Genomic DNA, 22488 nt, shown 5'->3' on the forward strand with positions numbered 1-22488 from the left:
TTTTCAATTAATGTCTTTTTGGACCTCATTAGTTGCACAGCATACACCTATGGCCTATGGATTTGTGTCTTCTTAATATTATAAAACAAATTGTTCAAATCCCTGTTATGCGAATATACTTGCAAAAATGAATAATGGATAAAAATGAATTTGATCGATTTGTTTGCCTTACACAATACCGGAAGACATCTGCGGTGTCACACTGATTATCGCCCTCCCGCTGCTGTCAACATGGCCGGTGTAGTTTGTGCCAAAATCCTCAGTCAGAGATCATTACCTAGGTTAATCTTCTCGTCCAGAACAACGCCGACTTTCCTCAGGTACAAATGGAATTGTTTCAATTATTTTATTGAGATTTTAAGGCACATGGAAGAATGAAACTCCACTGGTGATTTTGTCATTCCCCTGTTAGGAACTCGTCTCGTCTCGTTATGAAACTCTTCAATGACTTTTTAAAAAAATACATATTTTTCATATTGGCGATTATAGGGTAACGGAAAAACTGAAAAATATATTAAAATATATTAAATAAATATAAATATTATTTTTATATAAATAATTGTAATACAAAAATACAACGACACAAAAACTCCTAAAGTGCAATCATATAACCTCTATTCACAAATCTTGTTGTGTTGGATCAATGTGAGCCGTCAGATATGTAGAGTAAAAATGACTGGATCTAAATTTGCTGCACGTATCCTAAAGATTGCCTTAACTCAACAGAAATGCGATGGATCGCTACATTGACCTGCAATCTGCAATCTCATTTGAAAAAAAACCATGGAGATTCATTTGTTACTATTATCATTATGACTAAACTACGTTCAAATAATATGTATGTCAAATTGTGTGCTCTATCCTTTTTTAGACCTTTCCCTTGTTTTGAATTCCTCCTCCATTTAAGTAGATCTAAAGTTGCTATTTTATTTAAATGTGATTATCCATATGCATGTGAGTGTGTCCTATTGCAGATCACAGTCATAATCATTACAATGCAGTATTACTGCACAGTACATTGTAATATACAATATTTGATACCTGATATATTTCTGGCTCCATCTGGTGGAGTTGAAAGTAACGACATTGCATGGCCACCGAACACAATGTCCTGGTCTTCTCAGTTTTGTACTACAAGTCAAATTTTATCATGTCAATACAAATAATTAATTACTCAATCCAGAGTAATTTTGTCTCCAATGACTCCTGTAATAACGTGCCAAAAATTTTCTTACGTATGCAATGGTTCCGTTGTCGCCACCTTTCTGGCAGTCCATTTCAATGCCGGGGACACCGGTTGGGCCCTAGTGATGACGAGATGTATCAGCGTACCACAGTGTCGGTTATGAAGAAGGAACCAAGAAGCACTATCATGATCCTCAACTACAGCTCCCAAGGATTCAACATCGATGGCAACAAAGTCTTTGGACCCTGTGCAGTGATCCCTCCGTCCATCCTGCAGTGGAAGGTGCTCTAAAATCACATTATCCTTCACTTAATACATGATATTGTCATCAGGAAAAATATTACATACTTTCCAGGTTGGGAATTCTAAAGATATCACAGAAGAAAGTGTGTCGCTATTCCATATGATTGTCCCCCAAATAGGTAACAATTCAAGTTTATCAACGAAGAAGTTCTAATGATATACTAATGATATTGCGGGTCATGTCTCCTAATTTACTTTTGTAGAGATTCTCGTCCTGGGCACGGGTGCACGACTCGAACGCATCGATCCCTCAGTTTTAGCTCTACTTAAGCGCAAAGGCATCGCAGTGGAGGTGCAAGACACGGTAAAAAATGTTTGTAATTAATTAAGCTTATATTATTCATTCCTTTCAAATTTTAGAAATTCCCCTGAACGCTAATCACAGTTTTCTTTATGCATCTTCATTGTCTTATATAATTTCAGATTGGAAGTAGAGAACTTCGTTTCTAATGTCATATCCAAATAATCTTTCCATCTCTACTGTTTTGTTTTTCAGCCAAACGCGTGTGCAACCTTTAACTTCCTGATAGGTGAAAACAGAATAGCAGCTGCTGGTCTGATCCCTCCGTCCACCAGCACAGAACTGACGGTGAAGCAGGAGTAGGTGACCTTTCGTGAAACGCAGTTGAGGACTGTTTCCGGACACGAGAGGTTCATGAATCCTCTCTGGCCTGGGTCATTTAGTCACCAAGATTCTCAAAGGCAGACTCACCAATCTGCCATCATCTGAGAAAAGAAATAGATGACCTAACACAGGGGTCTTCAATCCTGTTCCTCGAGGGCCGGTGTCCTCCCCGTTTTCCACCTCTCCCTGGTGCAACACACCTGAGCGATCGTTATCTAGCTTCTGCAGACCTTGCTGATTATCTGATCATTTGAATCAGCTGTGTTGCAGCAGGGAGAGATGGAAAATCTGCAGGATACCGGCCCTCGAGGAACAGGATTGAGGACCCCTGACCTAACGTCGCTGCTTGAAAAAAAAACAAAAACACTTGAAATCGGCTGAACATTTGCAAGACACTGCTACTGGCATTATGTGTGAGTTTTTGCTTGTAAAATAATTATATATTTAAACTTGTGTTTGGTGTTCTTCTGCAACGACAACAAATTGTGTGCTTTCCTGTCTAGTGGATTACGGTCAGAGCTTTGCAAGACTTTGCTGTCTTCGAAATCTTCAAAGACTACTAAACTAGATTTCGAAGTTAGCTGCGTTGCTGCTCGTCTGTTTGATTCTGCACTTGTCGCAGTTATTAAAAGTGCATTCCAACTATTTTTGTGATCTGGTCTACTGCATTTGGGTTGTACACAGGCCCTTGTCAATATTTGCCAAGATAGATATCACATTGGTCGTATTTGTTTATTAAAAAAAAAAAATCCTTACACACAATGGGTGCGTTGTCGAACTTTACAATGTTGATGGTCGTATTTGCAGTTTATTACTTTTATTTAGTTTAACACTGTTAAACTAAATGGATACAAGTCATTTGGGAAGAACAATGAGTGTCACCTCTTCTTGCCAAATAGTGAGCCTTCTGTTACATATAAAATAGTTCTTAAGAGTGCTCCCATTCCTTGTAAATATTGAAAGCACTGCTCATCCAAACACTGAAGCTACCACAATAGATCATTATAAAGTGTGATGGCAGCTTGGACTTGCCAAATAAAGGGCTAACACATTTACTTATAAAGTGTGGCGGCAGCTTGGACTTGCCAAATAGTGAAGTAACAAATGCATTTCTAATAGGCAATGTATTTATAAATAATTTCTAAACTCGACTGTCCTTGACTTGCCTAAGCCTCTTAGGGTTGCCCTGCAGCACCACTGTATGTGTGAAGCACATGACATCATTCAACGGCTTTGTCCTTGTCACACATAAGCTCCGACAGAATCTATTAATCCTCTGCATTCATCGCATCGCCAGACGATAGTCTTTGTGTGCTGGGCACAAGTCGTCATGGAGGCCTTTGAAATCCCTTTTGTGTCCCCTTGGCTGCGAAGATGGTTACACTTATTGAAACCAGATTCTCTTCAGAAAAATGGGCACGCTGTTTGCAAATATGTATTATTTCTAGATATTGGTAATTAACATATGGTTATGCATGGAAATAGGTGTGTCAATATACTGATTTTCAAAGCTTTCAGCTATTTGGTAAAACATTCCACTGACAGTCAAATTATTTACAGTATTTGCAAACAAAGCAATGACTACTTAATCATGGTCATGAGTCATGTTTTTTATTTGTCTCGCTTCTGGTTTCACACAGACTTAATTTGGACATTATTACAGAAACATGATGAATAAAAAAATATAAATAATCATAATTTAGAACAAGTCTATCCATGAAGGTGTCAGTCTTCATCTGAGCTGCGTGACTGATGCCTCTGCGAAGCGAAACAGAAGTTGGTGCCAGTGATACGACGGTACATGTCCTTAATGTCCTCACACTCGCTCTCAAAGTGGTTGCTTTCATCATATGAGCGAGACACAAAAATCTGAGCGGGAAAAAACACAAGTTGTCAACATACTCTCACTTCTTCGCCCCACCCTTAACTAAGAGGAAACTTTTTGGTACCTGACTCTTGTTTCCATCATCATTGGGAACAAGCAGTCTCTTGACTGAAACAAATCTTGAGTTAAAAAAAGAAACAAGCAGGAAATCACATCAATGAGGATGGCACATTGAACTTATTAGAACACAGCAAAGTTAATTTCCTCACATTTGAAATTGAAATCAATGCACATTATCAATTGTTAGACAGTGTGAATATGTCTTAATATGTCGGTGGAGTTCTGACCCACTTTTGCATGATGGGCTCCAGAAGGTCCAGGGCTGGCTGCACTTCTTTCTCTGGTTGGTTGGTTTCAGCAGCTGCGCTCACCGTGGCAATGTAAAACCCATCCGAGGCCACGTTGTGTGCGTAGGATACGACGGATATGAAGATGTCTGCATACACAACACAGGCATCATCGCAATTGTGACGTACAATTTCGAAACGAAGCATAAGTTGCGTTTGTAAGACAACACACCGGACTTTCTGCTGAGTTGTGTTTGTGGGATGATGATCTGGCACGATTTGGCCTCATGTGTGTTTTTAACGGGATGATTTAATAAACAGATGACCCTGATGACACGCCCCACTTTCCGCACTCGGTGGGGAACGTAGCTGGGGTCGCAGATGAGTTGTTTACATTGGAACAACTGGAGAACAACAAAAAGCAGAAGAACAAAGAAAAAAAAAAAAACATGAGGTGCCGCACGTGGCCACTCGGCGATTCCCAAGAGCGGCACACTTGCCTTTCCTTCCGATTTGACAGCTGTCACTTTGCCATTGTCTAACACGATCTCATCCACCGTTCGGTGAAGCAGGAATGTTCCTCCATGCTCTGCACTCAATCTGAGGCATACATTCGTGATGAAAGGCCAAGTATGGTCACAAGATTCTGAACAATAATAACTACACTGTAAAAAACAGAGCTTGTATTTTGTGAGGGCTAAAACAGCAATTTAACTTACTTATATAATAAGTATCAATTCAATTCTAAAATTCACCGCCCTAAAAGGTTTTGTTGTGATTGAAAGGTCTTTTTGGAGTTTTTGGAGCTCTGCCTGTTATTTTTTTCCCGTCTGAGCTATCTACATCACAGCAGGGAGGCAAGCATTGTATAAATGCTTGTTTTCTCACGCTGCATGATCAAATGTGAGCTCATATGAGCAAAAACAAAGATCACCTTCACAAAATCAAAAACCTCTCGCCACTCGCTTCTTCACCTATACAAGCTGAAGCGGACAACAGCATGAACGTGCACACAAACCCTGGTTGTAATTTTCGTACATTTAGCTAAAGTTTAGTTCAGTCTCTGGATGCAAAACTTAAAATATTAAGTTGAATTGTTCAACTTAAAAATTTATCGACGTTTGTTAGCTTGGAATTTTTAGTTCATCCTGCTTTTTTTTTTTTTTTTTTTTTTTTTTACAGTAGAATTTGTGTCTGTGGGAATTTGGTTCCTCTATCCAGTAGAACACTCGGCGTCATGAACTCTCTTTTACTTTTTTTTTTTTTTTTTATGGTGAATGTGTCCCAATAGTTTTTCCCATACCATGAAACATCAATTTAAAGAGTTACCTCGCAAATCCTTGAGGTAGTTCTGCCAGTCCAAACACAGGGTAGAGATACGGGCTGTTGTGGCGAGCCAGAGACTCGACGTACAATCTGATCCGCTTGATGGTCTCCACACAGGGCTGATCCAGATAACTACCAAATAGACAAGGATAAATTGGATTTGATTTTAAGAAAAAAAAAAATCATTTGGATCACCACTTGTGACCAACCTCTCGCTACTGTGCAAGGCTATGGCGTGACCTATGAACTCCACAACGTCCAGTCCGAGGTCAAAGCGAGAGAAGAGATCTCTGGTGGTTTGGTCCAGGTCCACGTCATGATGTGTGCGAGGTTTTCTCACGTCAAAGTTCTGGGCGAAAAGCAACAACTTCCTGAACCTCCTCTTGTCAAACATGCCCATCAGATCTGAAAAATGTGTTGAAGACATTTCACACCAATACTGTAGATAGTTATCAAAAGCGATTGTAATCAACTCCCAGTTTTAACTACACCGACTGTGCTTCGAAATGATGTCTCCTCGACATCTACTCCCAGTTTCCATTTTTTTTAAGATAAAAATGAATCTTGAACCCGCAGCATTATGCTCACCCCGTGCCCATGTCATATCAATAATGAGTCCATCAGCTGACCTGAAGTATTCGTGTCTTCCTCAGTGGCGGGGACCTTGAGCAGTTTTCCAGCTTTATACACATAGTTCCCTTCTATCACCCTGAAGTCCAGATAGCGAGTCACGTCAGTAAGCACCAACATTTTCACCAGCTCACCTAATGCAACCACACACACAGGATTAACATTTGATATGAAATACAACAAATGCCCAAATGTCTCTTCTAAAGACCATTTATAACAGGGCCTTACCATTGGAAAGGAAAAACTTGGGAATAAGATCAACATTCCACTCTTTACCACGGCCAGAAGATGTGACAGGATAAGGAACCTTGAACCTCCTGTAGAGCTAAATATATCATTTGAAACATACGGTTAAGCAATCAACAGAAATAATGCTGCAATGTATGCGCTTCTGTTTGGATGAGCGAACCTCCTCTAGGGGAGAAATGGACGCACTCTCTCCTCCACAGTAAGCGTTCTTGTCGATGTGAAGGACCTTTTTGCCATTTAGAGACATTAAACCCGAAAGGACGCATTCCTGCAGGAGACAAGCCAAGGACAAATAAAGTCAAATTCTCTTAGAACCTGCATTATAAGATTCAGAATGAAAATTCGAATCAGAATCAGAATCAAAATCAGAATGCCCTTTTTCCCATTGAGTTATTGTCTGAATTTGAACTCACTGTAGCGACTGCCTGCTGAAAATAGAGCAGTAAATATGTACCCATCGTGGGTTCTAGGTCCACGGTCTCGCTATTTTGTGATTTGTTTTGATCCAGCTCTTGTTTATATTAGATGGAATTCCACTGTTGTTTGAGATGGTGTAAAGTTGAAATACCAAAAATGAAGCAGGAAGTATTTCTGATCAGCCTAGTTTTTGGTGAATATTCAAATTTCATCTTATGAAATTCTGCTTTCTACACCTAAAGAAAGTGATTGTTGTCGATTCATTTTGGAGCGTACATATTTGACCATAATTGTTGATGTAATATTGTGAGATGATCAGTTAAGTTTGTTGCTTAGTGTATTCATACATATAGAAATAAAAAAAAAACTGCTAAATCGACATCTCCAGGTTGAAATTATACAAATTGCAAACCTACAAACTGACCACAGGTTCATATTTAACAGAAAATGCCCTTACCTTAAGACCAGTTCCAAGCACTATAACGTCATACTCCTGCATTTTAACAGTCTCCCCTCTTTGTGACTGAATGCCATGAGGATGATAAGTGGCATTAATTGATTTGCAGTAATCCTCTTAAAAATGGCACATGCACGTGTGAATGTGCAAGTGCGTGAGTGCGTGAACACGCGCGCGTGTACGTGTGTGCGTGCGCGCGCGCGCGCATACGTCTGTGTGTGTGCGTGTTTCATCGTCCATCATAATTTTTTAATGTTATTGAAAAAGTGTGTTACCAAACCCCTTCAAAAAAAGAGAGAGAACACTGAACAGACCCTTTCAGTGCTAGTCTTATTGGATCTCGTTGCAGCGTTGGATAAAATTGATCACGATATACTGCTGAACAAGCTGCAAACGTGTGCGGTACTTGTTAAATCGAGCCGCCCTAAAAGCTATAACCGCTAGATGGCGGTAATGCCTCTGAAATGCTGGTTTCCAACCGTGTTTCAAATGAACAAGAAGAAGAAGCAGTGAAATGACGTCATTGGTGGTTGAAGTTTGTTGCTTCTGGTTGCTTCGTGACCATCCCTGTCTTTTTTGCTAGGCTGTCACTAAAATGTCTTCGGCGACGACAGTAAGTAGTTCACATTCAAAACTGCGATTACCTTTATTCATCGATAATGACAATTTATGATGTAGTTAAGTTGGTATTTCCCTTTTGTCAGCATGCAAGCTTGCTGCTGCATGCCTATTAGAAGACGTTATCGGTTTATGACGCAAGCAAGTGTCAAGAAGAAACTTTCGGCGTACTCAATAAACACATTCATGCATGCATACATACATACAATGTAGTTGGTCTCATGTTAATTGACTTGCGAGGGAGCTTAAGAGTCAAGATTTCTGCTTCTACTTCTTCTTTGTGGAGCTTTAAGTTGATCTCGATTCAGGTTTATGTGCCCAGTTCTATTTGACATCTCCTGAAGAAGTATGTATAGTTTCATAATGTGACGCGACGTTTATGTCATTTACATGTGGAACAACAACACTAACTAGTGTCGGAAGCGAGAACAGAGCAAAAGCAAAAAGTGTAATTGTTGCAGGGCAGACAGTTTGCCCTCACACAAACTTAGATAAAATGTTTGTTTTTTTTTAATTTTGCGTGAAAAACGCATAACAGAGCAAACATCTAGTTTTGGCAAAGTTCCAGTTTAAAATTATTAGCTCTCTTATTTTCCAATGCATAATTTACTAAATGAGTTTTAGACCTGTCACTGGCTTACAGCTAAAATTTTGGTTCTTTTCATCCGGTGTCATCTTTTTTTACTCATCGCAGTGGTTAATTTAGAGTTGCGCTTACATAGTTCGTTTCAGTTTTCAGGCAGTGACTCACACAAACGTGTAAGGAGTCAGACAAATCCAGGATTCCTGCAAAGATTAAGTGACACATTTGGAGGAACACTTGTTGGCGTTGGACTGTTTTTCCTTTCCATATATATTCTCTTCACCAATGAGGTGAGTATGTTTGCCGAACAGCCTGAAGTTCGAATGACCAGTCTCAAGATGTGCCCATCCACTTGGCCAAACTCAGCTGTGATCCCATAGAGGACAAGCTAGAGAAACTGGATGGATGAGTTATGGACTGTTTGTTCCTCGCTTCAGGGACGGGCTGTGCAGACTGCGTGCTCCCTGGATGAAGGACTCGCTCAGGTGGTGTCACTGGACACTTTTGCGAGCCTTGACCTGCAGCATGACAACAGCTTGGTTCATCTTTCTGCATCGTTGCAAACCTCAAAGGTAGTCCTGACTCCATCACCTCTCATTATGATTACTATCAATTAGGCCAGTGATCCTCAAAATGAGGTACAAGTTTAGTGGTATGTTTTATTTTCCAGGGCACAGGGTTATTTTTCAAACTGCGTAGCAGTTAAAGTGCCTTAAAGTAATATTGAATATATTTTTTCAGATGAAAAAATTTTTTTTTGATGAAAACTTTGGTTGGTCATGATGGTAGTTCTTGATCCAGACATTTTTTAGGTGGTACATGATCAGGTTCCCTTACACTATCTATTGATAGCCAAAAGAGGACCTCTGTCAAAAAATACTCAGATACAAAGATAATTAATAGCACTTTGTTGAGGTTGGAGCTTTCTGCAGTCAGCAGTGTGTGCATTGTCAATACTGTGGCAGGAAATGGCAATGATGAAATACGTTAGGCTAACAAATGTGGAAAACGGTAAGGGGTACCAATATTTCTATTACTACTTTGTTTATGCAAAATGATAAATTATATTCAGAATAGACAGGACTCTAACATTTGCATTCTGGAAGATAACAGCTTTTTATGTTTTGTTTTTTAATGCCATCCCTCCACAAAGTTTCACCTAAATATTTTTTTTGTGTAATTCTACTTACTTAAAAAAATGTAAAGCTGAATTATAAAGAATATCTCAATTTTGCTCTTGGAATAATGCTTAATTTTAATGGACTCTGTCAGATAGGCCCTTTCATGTATGCCTAAAAAAAAGTGATTACCTCCCGCCTCTCAATTAATAAAAAACAAACAATATTTCATTTGTAAAGACACATTTGTCAATGCAGTTATTAACTTGTGCAATGGTACCTAATAAAGTGACCGAGACGTGTACGTGTCCTGTAACTTTGCATGGATTTTATTATGTGTTTGTTTTTGCACGTACAGCCTTTACATGACCCCAACTACAGAGTTGCAGTGCAGGCTGTCAAGTTAAAGAGGCAGGTGGAGATGTATCAATGGGTGGAGTACCGGGAGAGCAAGTGAGTGTTGTCAACACATTTAGCAGGGTGAGGCCTCAACATTTTTTTGTCTTCAATTCAGAGTTGTAATCCCCGAGTTCTTCCTTGTATGAGTAATTTCAGAAACTATGAAGAGAATGGCAGTACCAAAACCGAGACTACATACACATACAGTAAGTAGTTGGAAATAAAGTTAAGTGCAGAAGTATTTGGATCATAAATGTTTTTTTTTTTTTTTAAATATCACAAACGCGCTGTGTTGCTGCATAAAGGAAACATTTGCCATCTATAATTTTTTTTACTTAAAATTTCCTTTCCGTAGACACTGAATGGAAAGCAGAGTTGGTCAGCAGTCGGCATTTTGATAGAGAAATTGGTCACCAGAACCCAAGGTGCTTCATTCTTCTCATAAAATAAATATTTCATACCACAGGAGACATTTAATTCAATCTTTGCATTTCAGTGCCATGGCGGTTGAGAGTGTTACAGTTGTAGCTCCTCAAGTCCAAGTTGGACCTTTCACCCTGTCTAATGGTAATCAATCAGAACCAAGGTGGCATTAACACAGTGCTGAAATACAACTGTGATTTTTGTACCGTATGTGTCACATGGTTGGGTATGACTTTCACTCCTCCCCAGGGCTGGTGGAACAGATTAATAACTTCCGGACACTGAGCTTGAAGGATTTTACGGTCTCCGACTCGGACCCTTTCCTCACCATCAGGGATGATTATTTCTATCACACTCAGCAGCCACACAGGCCAGAGGTGAGCACCTTGATGACATCTGGTTTACACACACACACCCTTTAAATTCATCATTTGTACACTTTGGAAGGTTGGGGATGTCCGCGTGAGATTCTCCTTCGCGGGACTCAGTGGTGAAACTGTGAGTTGAGTTTTGAAGATGTGAGATAGTCAAAATGGAAATTTGATTTAATTTTAGTTCCTATTTTGTGTTGTTTTGGATGTGAAGGATTTTTCATTCTTTCATTTTCATTTGAACATTCCAATATTATGGCACATGTTTTGATTGACCTTTTCTATCATTGGGGGAAAAAATGGGAGAAATTTCTAAATTTGTATTTGAGTACCCTTGTGTTATACTTTTGAACATCTTGTGTCCCTCATTTTGAAGTGCACGTAACAAAAATAAATAAATAACTGTTCAGGTCAGCATTGTGGCCAAGCAGAGTGGAGAGAAGCTTTTACCCTTCAAAACCAAGTCAGGAGACGTTCTGGAGTTATTGTATCTGGAGGAGCTCTCAGCAGAGGTTTGTCGGACTTGGACTTCGCCCCCTCCCCACATGTCAAAATAACTTGATCTGAAATGTTCTGCATGTGATGTGCAGGAAGTGTTTGCGAGGGAACAGCGACATAACAACATGAAAACTTGGGGACTCCGAGCTGCGGGATGGGCCCTCATGTTTCTTGCCATTCAGCTGACCATGCGTATCATCTACACACTGGGTAACACTCGCTTACAAAATACACTAAGGCTGGGTAAATCCTTGAAATATAATCGTGATTTTCATTTGGGATTCTCATGAACGTAAAAACAATATAATCGTAGAAAAACAATGTGCCATCTGATGCAGTGGGTTTACAAGTTACTTTGTTGTGAAAGCACACTCACGTGTTATTCTGCCTTTCCCATGAATGCTTCAACATGTTTAATGACACTCCTGTTTGAGATAACTGTAAAACTAAACACACAGCTGAAAATAATTAAACTCATTGTTTTTCCAATCAAAAGACATACTTAGTTTTAGAAACTTCGCTAGTGCTAATGCTAGCAGTAAGTGCATAATCCCATTGACATGCTAATAAGAAATTAGCATGGAGTTCCGGGTGTGATATTTCTTCAAATGATGAGTATTCATACACAAATGCCTTAGTAACGCATGCAGGCAGATAATATAACACAAATCAATGTCAAATATTCTTCCTAATTTGTGAGAAACAAATTAAGGTGTCTTGTACTTTCTCATGTTATCGTAAGCGTGTAACCAATGCATGCATGGCAACACACTGCCCCCAAGAGGCCAAGATGCACATTTTTTATTGACAATATATTTTTTTAATGTTTTACTGTTTAAAATGTTTTATCAGGTTGTTTTTTTCAAGTTATATTTCAAGATGAGTTCTGGTAGTTGAATAAATAGTACTTTATGTGATTTTCATGCAAAAATATATTGTGATTATGACTGTACTACTGCCTTTAGCTAGTTTACTGTTACAACCACAGTGTGCCAACATGTTGTCTTGTTTACCTCTGTAAAAGTGGGCCACAACTTGCACAACTTAGGCTTATGATGTACTGTGGCCCTTTAAATGTACCACTAAAATATTTCTCTGCTTGTGTGTCCACAGTTGACTGGGTTCCTATCCTGAGAGACCTCGTTTCTGTGGGGCTGAAGATCTTCGCCTTTTGCGTGTCCTCCTCGCTCTCTCTCCTCACCATCGCAGCCGGGTGGTTCTTTCATAGACCCCTGATTGCAGTTGCTCTGGGCGCTTTGGCTCTTCTTCCTGTACTCCTCGCACGCTCGCGACTCCCTGCCAAAAAGCATCTGTGACTAAGGAACTGGATGTGATGCTCACCGGAGCAGCGAAGCAGTTCGGGGTGCCTTGAAATGACCTTTCATTGCAGGATAAAAAAAATTGCAATTTAGCCGAACATCCACAGTATTTTTAAGGTAGTAAAATTGCTATATTTGCACTGTTAGTTGTTGCTAATGTAGTCCGACAGTGGGACATTGTTGCAGAAGCACGTTTTATTTTTAATGTATTGCTTTCTTCTTTGGTTATTTTTCCACCACTTATGTATCGTCTCTGAAAATGTCTTTCCTTTGACCCCCCCAAGAAAAAACAAAACCAAAGACTTTTGTATGAACTTGTTTCGACATATCACTGTTGTGTTGGGTTCTACTTGAAGATTAATAAATCAACCTCAACGGCTCACAGTAGAGGAGCGCTTGTGCAATTCATTTGTTGAACTTCCAGCAATGTTTATGCTTATCTTTCAAAATCCTATTTGAATGTTTTTTTGCATCCTAGCAGTTTGTCACATCAGTGGCTAGAAGCAAGATTCTTACAAAGTAATTTATTACACAAAACACTAAGTTTCCATTTTGCGTGTTAACAAAACTGAGTTTCCAGTCTCATCGTGCACGTTGTCACGGTGCACACAAGGATTTGTCAATGGAGCACACCAAACACGTTGACTTGGCGTGTGCGTTAGCTTGTCGAAGAAGTCACAGTGATCAGGTACTTTTACCCTAGTTGGCTGTGGAAACATTCGTCAGGTCAGCAGGCAGGGCTTCAGCACTTGACTGTAGTTGGCAGGTTTGTTGACTTCTCATGACACTACATGCTCATACTGGAGGTTTTATTATGGCTGATTGACTGATGCTTCAGTAGAAAAAAAAAATGGATTTCCAATACTGACAATACCTACTTCGGTTTAAGACATAAAACAAGTAAAAGCGTTGCACCTTTTGTAAAAACTGGTGAGAACAGTCTTTGCGTGGATGTTTTTTTTTTTTTTAAATGGGGGGGGGGGGGGGGGGGGGTTTACCCTCTGCTTCTTTTCCCCCCAAACAGGAAGCAGTCCCGTGCCACCTGTTTTCACAGGAGGGTACATTTATTGCTTTTCTTGCCCCGCCGGGCCTGTAGTGCTGCCCTTGTGGCCATCTCAAAGACTTCCCTCACACCATCCTTTGTTTTGGCTGAGCACTCCATGTATCCAAAGGCACCGATCCTGTTGGCCATGTCCCGTCCATCTTCCTGCTTCACGGGTTCCTGGGGGAAGAAAAGAGTAAATAAAATAAAATACACGTCGCAGTTATGAAACATGAACACAGTTTGGAGAATAAAGATGATAAATCTTATGAATAGATTCTTCCTCTAGCTCTGCAGCGTGGTAGTCTGCCCTCTACATGGTTGCCAAGCCACTTTTGCCCATATTTTTACCTGCTTCATTTTGGCAAGCTCCCTGCGAGTGTGCTCATCGTTGCGCAGGTCCTTTTTGTTTCCCACCAGGATAATGGGGACGTTGGGACAGAAGTGTTTCACCTCTGGAGTCCACTTCTCTGGGATGTTCTCTGAAAACGACGCAAGACATGACCCAGTACAGGACGGTGGAAGTAAACGTGAGGCGTTTGCACCATGAGGGGCTTACCGAGACTGTCTGGACTGTCAATGGAGAAGCACATTAGAATGACATCAGTGTCTGGATATGAGAGTGGGCGCAGGCGGTCGTAGTCTTCTTGACCCGCTGTGTCCCACAGCGCTAACTCCACCTGTCAAAAGAATCCCAAACATAAACATTAGGACACTTTGACAAAAAGTACTTTTAATATTTTAGAAATGCTTGTATTTAGTATATAGAAAGATACTATTCTGGAGAATTAATGTATTTGTGAATGCAGACTAAGGTATATTTTTATATTTGTTTATTGTGTCTGTAGCATTTTCAAGACCTTAACATTGCTTTCAAGGTTAATATTTTCTTCAGGCTGACTTTGGTATAATTTTTGAGGAAATCAATCAAATTAAAAAATTTCAATACTCCGCGGACACACACTACCGCTTTTCACTTTTTTAAAAAAAATAAATATCATCAAGTTAAGCGGGTCAGTTAATGATGGGTGGAATCAAACACAACAATATTGTCAGCCTCATAGGCAATGCAAAAAGAGTGAAATGCTCCACACCTGTTTGCTGTCCACTTCAATGTCGGCCACATAGTTCTCGAACACTGTGGGTACGTAGACTTCGGGAAACTGGTCCTTGCTGAACACAATCAGCAGGCAGGTCTTGCCGCATGCGCCATCTCCCACTATGACCAGCTTTTTTCTGATTGCTGCCATAGCTGCAGATAAGAGACAGGAGAACAGGTTGTGTTAAGACAGGCTGAGCAAAAAAAAAAAAAAAAAAAAAAAAAAAAAAAAAAAAAGTGTCTTAACCCGGAATTTTTAGAAACGCTACCAACATTATTTTACTGAACTAAAAAAAAAATCTGCAACATTTTGTAAGGACAATAGTAAATATTAGGGCCAGATGGATTAATTGGCTGATATTAACGCTTTTAAAACCTGTAGAAATCAGCTAATTTTTTGCAACTTTTTTTTTTTTAAACACACATGAACACATTACAGGATAAAGATAAAAAGATAATGACATTGCCCCCCCCCAAAAAAAAAACAAACAAACTGTTTCAATATTAAAAAATATGGCCAAAATTTGGTTAACAGAATAATGTCCGGCCTACAAATCTTCTCTTTGGTGTTGTAAGCATTAAGGGACCCCCCCAAAAAAAAAGCTATTTTATTCATTCGATATTTTTTTTAATTAATTGGCTGATAAATCAAATATCAGAAAGGGATTATGCCAAATATCGGCCTCACAAAAAGCCTTATGGTCGGTCCCTACTAAATATATCACAAATTGTGATTCGAAAACAGTTAGCAGGTAATTCCAAACTTCTTTTACAACATTACAAAAAGAAATGTCTGTTACAGACCTGTGCATGTGCAAGTGGCGACTAGCTCTTTGCAACTTCCGCTAACAATCCCCGGCTAAACTTAGCTCCATCTCAGCAAGATCTCAGTCTCAGCTGTGATGCATCAATATTTCCATGACATCTCTTACTACTTTCCTATCGCTTAAAGCTTTGGCTGCATCTCATGGCGGCCACAGGGATGGTCAAAAGGCCTTTCGTTGGACAATCTATAGGATACACTCAACGGGGAATACATACATCAAAATAATTCAGATTATGTGTTATGATCGTGAGCAGAAGTATGTGTGTGTACAACAACCATCTTGGAAATATGATGACCATGATGAGGTTGTCACGGGAACCTTTAACCTAATGGCTGGCCAACAAAACGCCCTGGTGAGTTGGCGTGCTTGATCTCACAAAATAGATTATTCTTTTGCAATCAAAAGGCATTCCAAAAAGTGTTTCAGCTGCTTTATAGAATAAAACCACTGTAGCATCAACATCTCTGTCTGTTCACTGTTGTTTGATTTTCCGCAAATAAAAGCTATTTTTCTCCAGATTTTGGGAAACGTGGTTGAATTACTTAAGCCATATCTAAATTCGAATGCTGATTTCAAGTCACACCTTTTTTTTTTGCTGAAAGATGTATTTTTTCAGAACACAATATTATCTAGGTCTTTCGCTGCAAATGGCTGGGGTTGAATGAGTTAAATAGCTTTGCATTAGTAAACATCAACACCATAATTATTTGTAATATGGTAGTAAGACGTTTTCAAGTCGTAGTAAGGACTATAAACAGCCATTTTCTGCTTGCTTTAACTGTAATTCAAACCATGTTCCATCAAAATTTCCTTTCCATCACCAAGCCGGCAGCTACCTTGGCAAACGTTTAGTGTTCATTTCATTCCAAATCACATTTAAAAGCGCCACTCGTGTCGTGTTTAAATGAATGAATAAAAGAATATTGTTCGGCGTTCAACTGCCATTTGGAATGACGGTGGGCCCTATTCGACCAAAAGAGGAAGTTGTTGTTATGTTTACTAAAGGATCGACGCCAGCGACGTAAGAGTTAGTCGGATTGAAGAGCAAAACGCTTACATTTCATCTTAAAGATGGGAGACAAGAGAAGAAACGTTCATGGAATAATGTTCCAGCAAGGGATCTTCTATTTAAAAAAAATATAAATCAAAGCTAGTATCGCAGTGTAAGAGCAGCTAGCTGGCTAGTTAGCTCGCTTATTTTAGCATAACGGAAGTCAATGCGACTTAACGGGTCCGTTAGCTTTTCAGCTAAGATTAGCCGAATAGCGGGCAGAAAACGAAACTTGACGCAACATCGGCGAGCGGACGCTTAGCATTACATCATAATGAGGAACAGCGGCGAATATTTTGGAATTGGGACATGCTTACCCGGTGATTGTTTTCAAATATATCCAAATGATTTCAAAGTTGTGCTTTGTTGGCCTCAGTGTGCCGCTGGAGGATGAAGAGAAGGGAAGTGAAGTGAAGCGGTGGGGCGGGGAGAGGACAGCACACCACAGGATGGTCAGCCAACACAAATCGGTTAAGGCGAACAGGATTTTTTTTTTACTAGCTGTCACAATATCAATTCAAAATTCTTTTCCTTTGTAACTTTGGACATTCTCAGTCAGTCATCCAGATCATGGTAATCTGCAAAGGTTGAATCCGTCAACTGGGCTTTTCTTGTTTGTTGATTTTGTTTTGTTTTCATAAAACTGATATGCTAAATTCGACCAAAAACAAAAAACACCCATACACATTTATATCTAGCTGTAGTTCAAAGTGTGGCGCACGTGCCACTAGTGCAGGGATGAGCAATTTAAATGCTGGGGGGAGCAACAATTATTCATCAACGCTACCACGCACTTCCTAAACCAACGTATACTATACAATAATTCAATACAATTTTATTTATATGTATGACAAAAATGCTATTTTTATTATGGACAAATTGCGTGCATATGTACAAAGTATGTGCTCCTAATATATTTTGTTTCTGATAACACATTTCACAATGCATGTATAAGAGATCCACTAACAACAATGGTTTTGGCGGTAAACGATCCAGTATAAGCCCAACTTAGACATGTTTGTCATCTAATGGTGATTGGTGATGTTACAACTTCAAACTACAGTTGACCCCTGCATAATGCAGTTCGAGGATTCCATATTTTTTTCTTCATTTTCTTTTACTTCACTGCACATGGTCACTTGAATTCATTAGAAGAAGGCTTCTGGGGTGGGTGTATCATTGGCATAAATGTTTGGTTAGACCTATTTTGGTTTTAGTTTTGTCTGGAGTTATACTGGATGCACCTGCCTGGAGTTCGGTTTGAACTGCTAGATGACTGCGAGTCCATACTGATATGCTTAATGTACCAATGTGTTTACCCAACCTCATGCACAATCGTACTTTATTCTTTTCCAAGGGGAAAGTTTGAGGTGAGCACTATAGTCTTTTTGAAATGTGCTGACACATACTTTGGTTTAGCTGGCAGTCAGCTGGTGACGCTCACGAAACGTGTCTTGTGATTTTAGAATGGCTTTGGCTATGTCTTTGCCAATTTCCTCCTGGCACAGAACATTTTTTGTTGTGCTTTGGCAGACTGACCATTTTCCAAAAAGATATTTTGAATAGCGTGAAATGTCTTCCCTCTAAAATACTATTCTAGATTATATTCTATATTTTTTAACAAGTGGAAATTGCTTGCACACCTGGACTTTTCCCCTTCTATATTTAGTTTACCTGAATTGCTTTTAATGCCAACCTTTGTGCTATTTTTACTGATGCTAGAATAATTGCTACGTTTATTAAAATGATTATGTTGTTGTGCCATGTGAGGTGATTTAAATTGTTTGGGCTGACTCAGGTCATGACTAGTTCACAGTCGGTGAAGCAATTTGCTTATAACTACCGCTCACTAATCCCGATAAGAGGCTTTCTCAGAACTGCTCGGTTTTTCCCACTCGGAAAGCTAACACAGACGCATCAGCAGTTTCCTCACACTTAGCTGCAGTTTGGCGGAGGGGGTGAAAAAGAAAAACGTGTGACACGGAGACCTACTTCTAGGAAATCCCAAGGCATGTGAACCTCATTTTGTATGAGCAGTGACGTCCACATGATTTTGACTTTGTTTCATGCCTGCTGCTAGTTTAGTACAATGGTTAACATTTAATTCAGTTATTGTTATTTTATCAGACTAGTTTCTATTTGTTTCAGAGTCTGTCAAACATCATTAAGTGCTTGAAATTCAAATACAATTGTCCTTTTATAGAGAAATTCGAAACGGCTAAATACATAAAACATATTTTGATAATTATAATTTTTTGTTGGAGGTAGTTTTGGTTTTGGACTAAGACATTTATTAAGTCCTCACTGTATCCATTGCAAAGGCATCACAAATTATGGTCAGGTATAAAGTTAAGCCCGTAAAAAGTCATACCCTGGAGGACCCTGAGTGACAGAGTGCATTTCTATTTGCTGATGCATTTTTTTTTACATTTTGCCCCCCCCCCAAAAAAAATTCCAGGATAGGATCAACTTCATCAAAATTATCTCTAAAAGTCTGAGATATGACTCGTTTTTTTTTAAATGTAAATAGAAAGAACCTCTTTAGTTCTGAAATTCATTTTGTTTTAAGAAAACGTGAAATTTCCATTTTCCTCAAGACATTTCTGACGTACATGAATCCATTACCTCCTTTATTTCCTTGTCAAAATGGCAAAGGACAAACACTGTACAGTATGTTGTGGCATCATTTTAGACGGTTTCCAGTTACCAAAATGGAATTCCACATGTAAACCAATGGGTTTTGCAGTATTTCAGGTCACGTAATTTTTATAACATTGGAGGCCAGAACATTTAAAGAACAAACAAAAGCCTGAGGATGATGAAAAAAAAGTCTTGTGCGTCATAATAATAGAAGACGATTGTGGAGGACAACAGTAGCAAGACCCACTTTTCATGAGCAAATTATTACAATAGTCTGTCAACATCTACTTGATGCTGACCCTGCCCAAATTCCTGTCTCGGCCTCCTGAGACCCTCAGATGTGGAAAGGGTAATCGTGCAAGTAGACCAAAAGAGGCTTAGGGAGGGGCAGCTGGTCAGGGCAGTTTGTATTTCTGTTGATGGTAAGGCGTGCCAGGTGCTGCAAACGAGGGAAGGTCTCCGGCTTGTGAAGTGGACGCAACAGCTTCAGAATTACACCGCTGTCCTTGGAGGTGGGGGACTGAACATGATCGGGCTTTATTTTGGAGAGGCGATTTTCCTCGGTGGAAGTCGCAGGGCCATGTGGCGTGTGTCCCGAGCCAATGTAGCGCTGGATGAGACTGATGACGTCAGGGAAGGACTGCAGGTGAGGCAGTTCAGGACTGAGTGAGTCCAGCCAGAAAGAACCACTCTTGTACTGTATTCGGACGTTGGTCGGTCCACAATGAGTCATCACTGACAGCGCCACCATGTACTGAGGGTGACTGCTGTCTCGCACCAGGAACGTGCCTTCAGACTTTGCCAGGAGTTTGTCCCGAGCCTGACTCGCCGAGATGGAACCCCAGTACCAGCCTGCAATGACAACGCATTTAAAAGCCGGCTTAAAGGACCAGCCACATTGACAATCACAATGCCACGCTTTCTGGTCCCCCCCCCCCCAAAAAAAAACGTACATTTCACCAATTTTTAAATCACTACAATGGCTCCCAAGTATTTCAGGATTCATTTTAAAGATCCTAGAACTTGACTTCAGAGATTTAAACACAACTACTGACAATGTGCAAGTTTTTTTTTATTTTTATTTATTCCATGATCATGCTGAAAATGCATGTATTTCGAAGCATCTTTCCCTATTGGAAGGAACAAAAATGCCATTAATCTGTTCCAGCCCTGCAGAAAAACGAAAAAAAAAAAAAAAAGACGGCAGCAAATAATAACTCTTACTATTAACTTTAAACTTACTTATACATAACTGACAAATTAAACAAACCTGGGGGCAGTCAAGACTGGCCATCTGGCATGCAGGGCAGATACCCGGTGGGTTGCCATGTAATTATTATTTTCTTCCATTTTGCTCCAAGAGACCAGCCCACAATTTAGAGGGAGCAGCCCATTAATCTATTTACAATACAGACATCAAACGAAACGAAATGGTAAAATAGTGGTCAGCATGTCTTCCTAAAAGTCGAGAGGTCCAAGATTTAAATTGCTTCCTCCCACATTGCAAAAACAAGCATGTCAGGTTGAGTGAAGACTAAATTGCACATGGGTGCGATTATTTGTCTGTATGTGCCCTGCGAGTGACTCGAATAAGGACAACCCCTAAAACAAAATGGATGTTTATCACGTGAACCATTTGCAATAAAGATGAGCATTTGACTACATTTTCAATATTTTTTTTTAGATTGATGTGAGAATCTCACTGCAATTGTTCTGATAACCAACAACAATGGATTCCATACAATCAATGAAATTCTCATCTTCTGTATTATTATTGATGCACTAACTGACTGGTAGTCTCGTGGTTAACATAGCTCACCAGCACACAGGCGGTGAGAGCTCAATTTATGGTCCAATAAGATGACAACCACAGAAATGAAGGGAGAAATTATTGTGTCATGGGAAAGCGGTATGTGTCTCTGTCCTGCAGTCATTTGACAGTAGGTTGACGATGAAAATAGTAAAACAAGAACACACTGTACACAACACAATGCCAGACGCATGACGTAAATCCCCCCTTCTGCACAATGAGTTTACAGTATGCTCTGTTTTAATAGAAATTCTTTAAGTTGAGGTCAGTGACCTTCAAGTTAGACTCCCCCTACTCTTATCAACAGTTAGTTTACTAGTGGTCCACGCTTATTTTTTACTATTAACTGCATGATATATTACTTAAGCCATGCCCGTACATTAAATAAATATGACACAAAAAGAGCTAGAGCTAACATGTAATTCCAAACGTACCTGAGGTTTGTAAATACTGGAAGGTGGTGGCGATGCAGGACAGATCATCTTGATCGCAGGGGGTCTCAGGTGAATGTGGGCAGCATGGAGCCGGGTCCACATGTCGGGTCGTGGCCACAGCCGGGGCAACCATGTCTGGCAGGACACCTGTATGTGTTATTAGTGCCGTGAGAGATCATTTGGTGGGAGAAATTATCCAATTTCGCGCAATTTACTGCAATGCCAGCGACGTTTATAATATCTGACAGGCCGGGCAATTAATGATCTTCTGCTGTTTTACAATTCACCTGTGCATCCACTTTTTGTGATATTTTTGTTTGGTGGGGTGCTATGAGATTTTTAATAATCTAAATCATGTGTCTGGGTTCAATAAAAGTTCGGAAACAATTGTGCTACTGTGTATAACGCCAACGAGTCTAAACGTGAAGTCGTGAAAATATTCAGTTCGGCATTTAAATAACACACGTTAGGACCACGAATGCAATCAATAACCACATAAACACCACAATTAAAGATGGAAAAATACCAAAGGATGTAAGCGCAAAGATCCACGTCTCACAATAATAACACAATTAAACCACAACAGTGTCGTTGAATACGAATAATATACAGCTTTAAAATGTTGGCACTCTCACCTTGCGCCACGATTAACCATAAAGATTTTAAGAAGAAAAATCCCGAGAAACAGCTCCGGTGGATCCTAATTCACTGAAGCTCGAACCCAGAAAACAAGTGAGTTCTTGTCAAGCTGGTAGAGGTTCCAGGAATCTGGTTTGCCAGAAAGGTTTTTGTGTTTCAGTGCAGCTGGCACGCAATTTGCTGGATCACTGCTCGAACTACACTTCCTCTGCGCTTCAAAACAAACATTGTAGATTTTATTATTGTTTTTTT

General features: G+C 39.8%; 5 protein-coding genes across 7 annotated transcripts; 2 read left to right on the plus strand and 3 right to left on the minus strand.

Annotated features, from left to right (window-relative positions):
• The first annotated feature begins 192 nt into the window (after positions 1-192).
• Positions 193-2236, plus strand: ndufaf3 (NADH:ubiquinone oxidoreductase complex assembly factor). The gene is made up of 5 exons (XM_088309489.1): positions 193-320; positions 1273-1468; positions 1542-1608; positions 1693-1793; positions 1986-2236. Exons 1-5 carry the CDS (start codon positions 232-234, stop codon positions 2091-2093), a joined length of 561 nt encoding a protein of 186 aa, XP_088165615.1. The 5' UTR covers positions 193-231; the 3' UTR covers positions 2094-2236.
• Positions 2237-3709: 1473 nt separating this feature from the next.
• On the minus strand, positions 3710-7531 carry LOC148327496 (rab GDP dissociation inhibitor beta-like). Of its 2 annotated transcripts, XM_088308671.1 has the most exons (11): positions 7366-7527; positions 6652-6759; positions 6471-6567; positions 6242-6376; positions 5822-6017; positions 5616-5744; positions 4787-4886; positions 4519-4690; positions 4291-4435; positions 4064-4118; positions 3710-3983 (listed from the first exon to the last, which is right to left on the minus strand). In XM_088308671.1, the coding sequence occupies exons 1-11, from the start codon at positions 7405-7407 to the stop codon at positions 3840-3842; spliced, it is 1323 nt and encodes a 440-aa protein (XP_088164797.1). In that variant the 5' UTR covers positions 7408-7527; the 3' UTR covers positions 3710-3839. The 2 variants fall into 2 exon arrangements, with proteins under 2 accessions (XP_088164797.1, XP_088164795.1); XM_088308669.1 differs by having other exon boundaries at positions 4519-4886; positions 7366-7531.
• Positions 7532-7828: 297 nt separating this feature from the next.
• tmem43 (transmembrane protein 43) lies at positions 7829-13081 on the plus strand. Of its 2 annotated transcripts, none has more exons than XM_088309932.1 (12): positions 7829-7978; positions 8716-8856; positions 9004-9138; positions 10043-10137; positions 10231-10289; positions 10439-10508; positions 10580-10650; positions 10756-10883; positions 10954-11004; positions 11288-11389; positions 11468-11585; positions 12489-13081. In XM_088309932.1, the coding sequence occupies exons 1-12, from the start codon at positions 7961-7963 to the stop codon at positions 12689-12691; spliced, it is 1191 nt and encodes a 396-aa protein (XP_088166058.1). In that variant the 5' UTR covers positions 7829-7960; the 3' UTR covers positions 12692-13081. The 2 variants fall into 2 exon arrangements, with proteins under 2 accessions (XP_088166058.1, XP_088166059.1); XM_088309933.1 differs by having other exon boundaries at positions 10240-10289.
• A 598-nt stretch (positions 13082-13679) lies between these two features.
• On the minus strand, positions 13680-17189 carry LOC148327498 (rho-related GTP-binding protein RhoA-B). Its single transcript, XM_088309935.1, has 5 exons — positions 17031-17189; positions 14831-14988; positions 14296-14416; positions 14088-14218; positions 13680-13916 (listed from the first exon to the last, which is right to left on the minus strand). The coding sequence occupies exons 2-5, from the start codon at positions 14984-14986 to the stop codon at positions 13743-13745; spliced, it is 582 nt and encodes a 193-aa protein (XP_088166061.1). The 5' UTR covers positions 14987-14988; positions 17031-17189; the 3' UTR covers positions 13680-13742.
• Positions 17190-19328: 2139 nt separating this feature from the next.
• cishb (cytokine inducible SH2-containing protein b) lies at positions 19329-22427 on the minus strand. Its single transcript, XM_088309934.1, has 3 exons — positions 22233-22427; positions 21598-21744; positions 19329-20205 (listed from the first exon to the last, which is right to left on the minus strand). Exons 2-3 carry the CDS (start codon positions 21728-21730, stop codon positions 19688-19690), a joined length of 651 nt encoding a protein of 216 aa, XP_088166060.1. The 5' UTR covers positions 21731-21744; positions 22233-22427; the 3' UTR covers positions 19329-19687.
• Between the last annotated feature and the right edge of the window lie 61 nt (positions 22428-22488).

The sequence above is a fragment of the Idiotropiscis lumnitzeri genome, chromosome 11 (genome assembly GCF_059441095.1).
Source record: "Idiotropiscis lumnitzeri isolate Australia: NSW breed Sydney's pygmy pipehorse chromosome 11, RoL_Ilum_1.0, whole genome shotgun sequence".
In the NCBI taxonomy this organism is placed as follows: Eukaryota; Metazoa; Chordata; class Actinopteri; order Syngnathiformes; family Syngnathidae; genus Idiotropiscis; species Idiotropiscis lumnitzeri.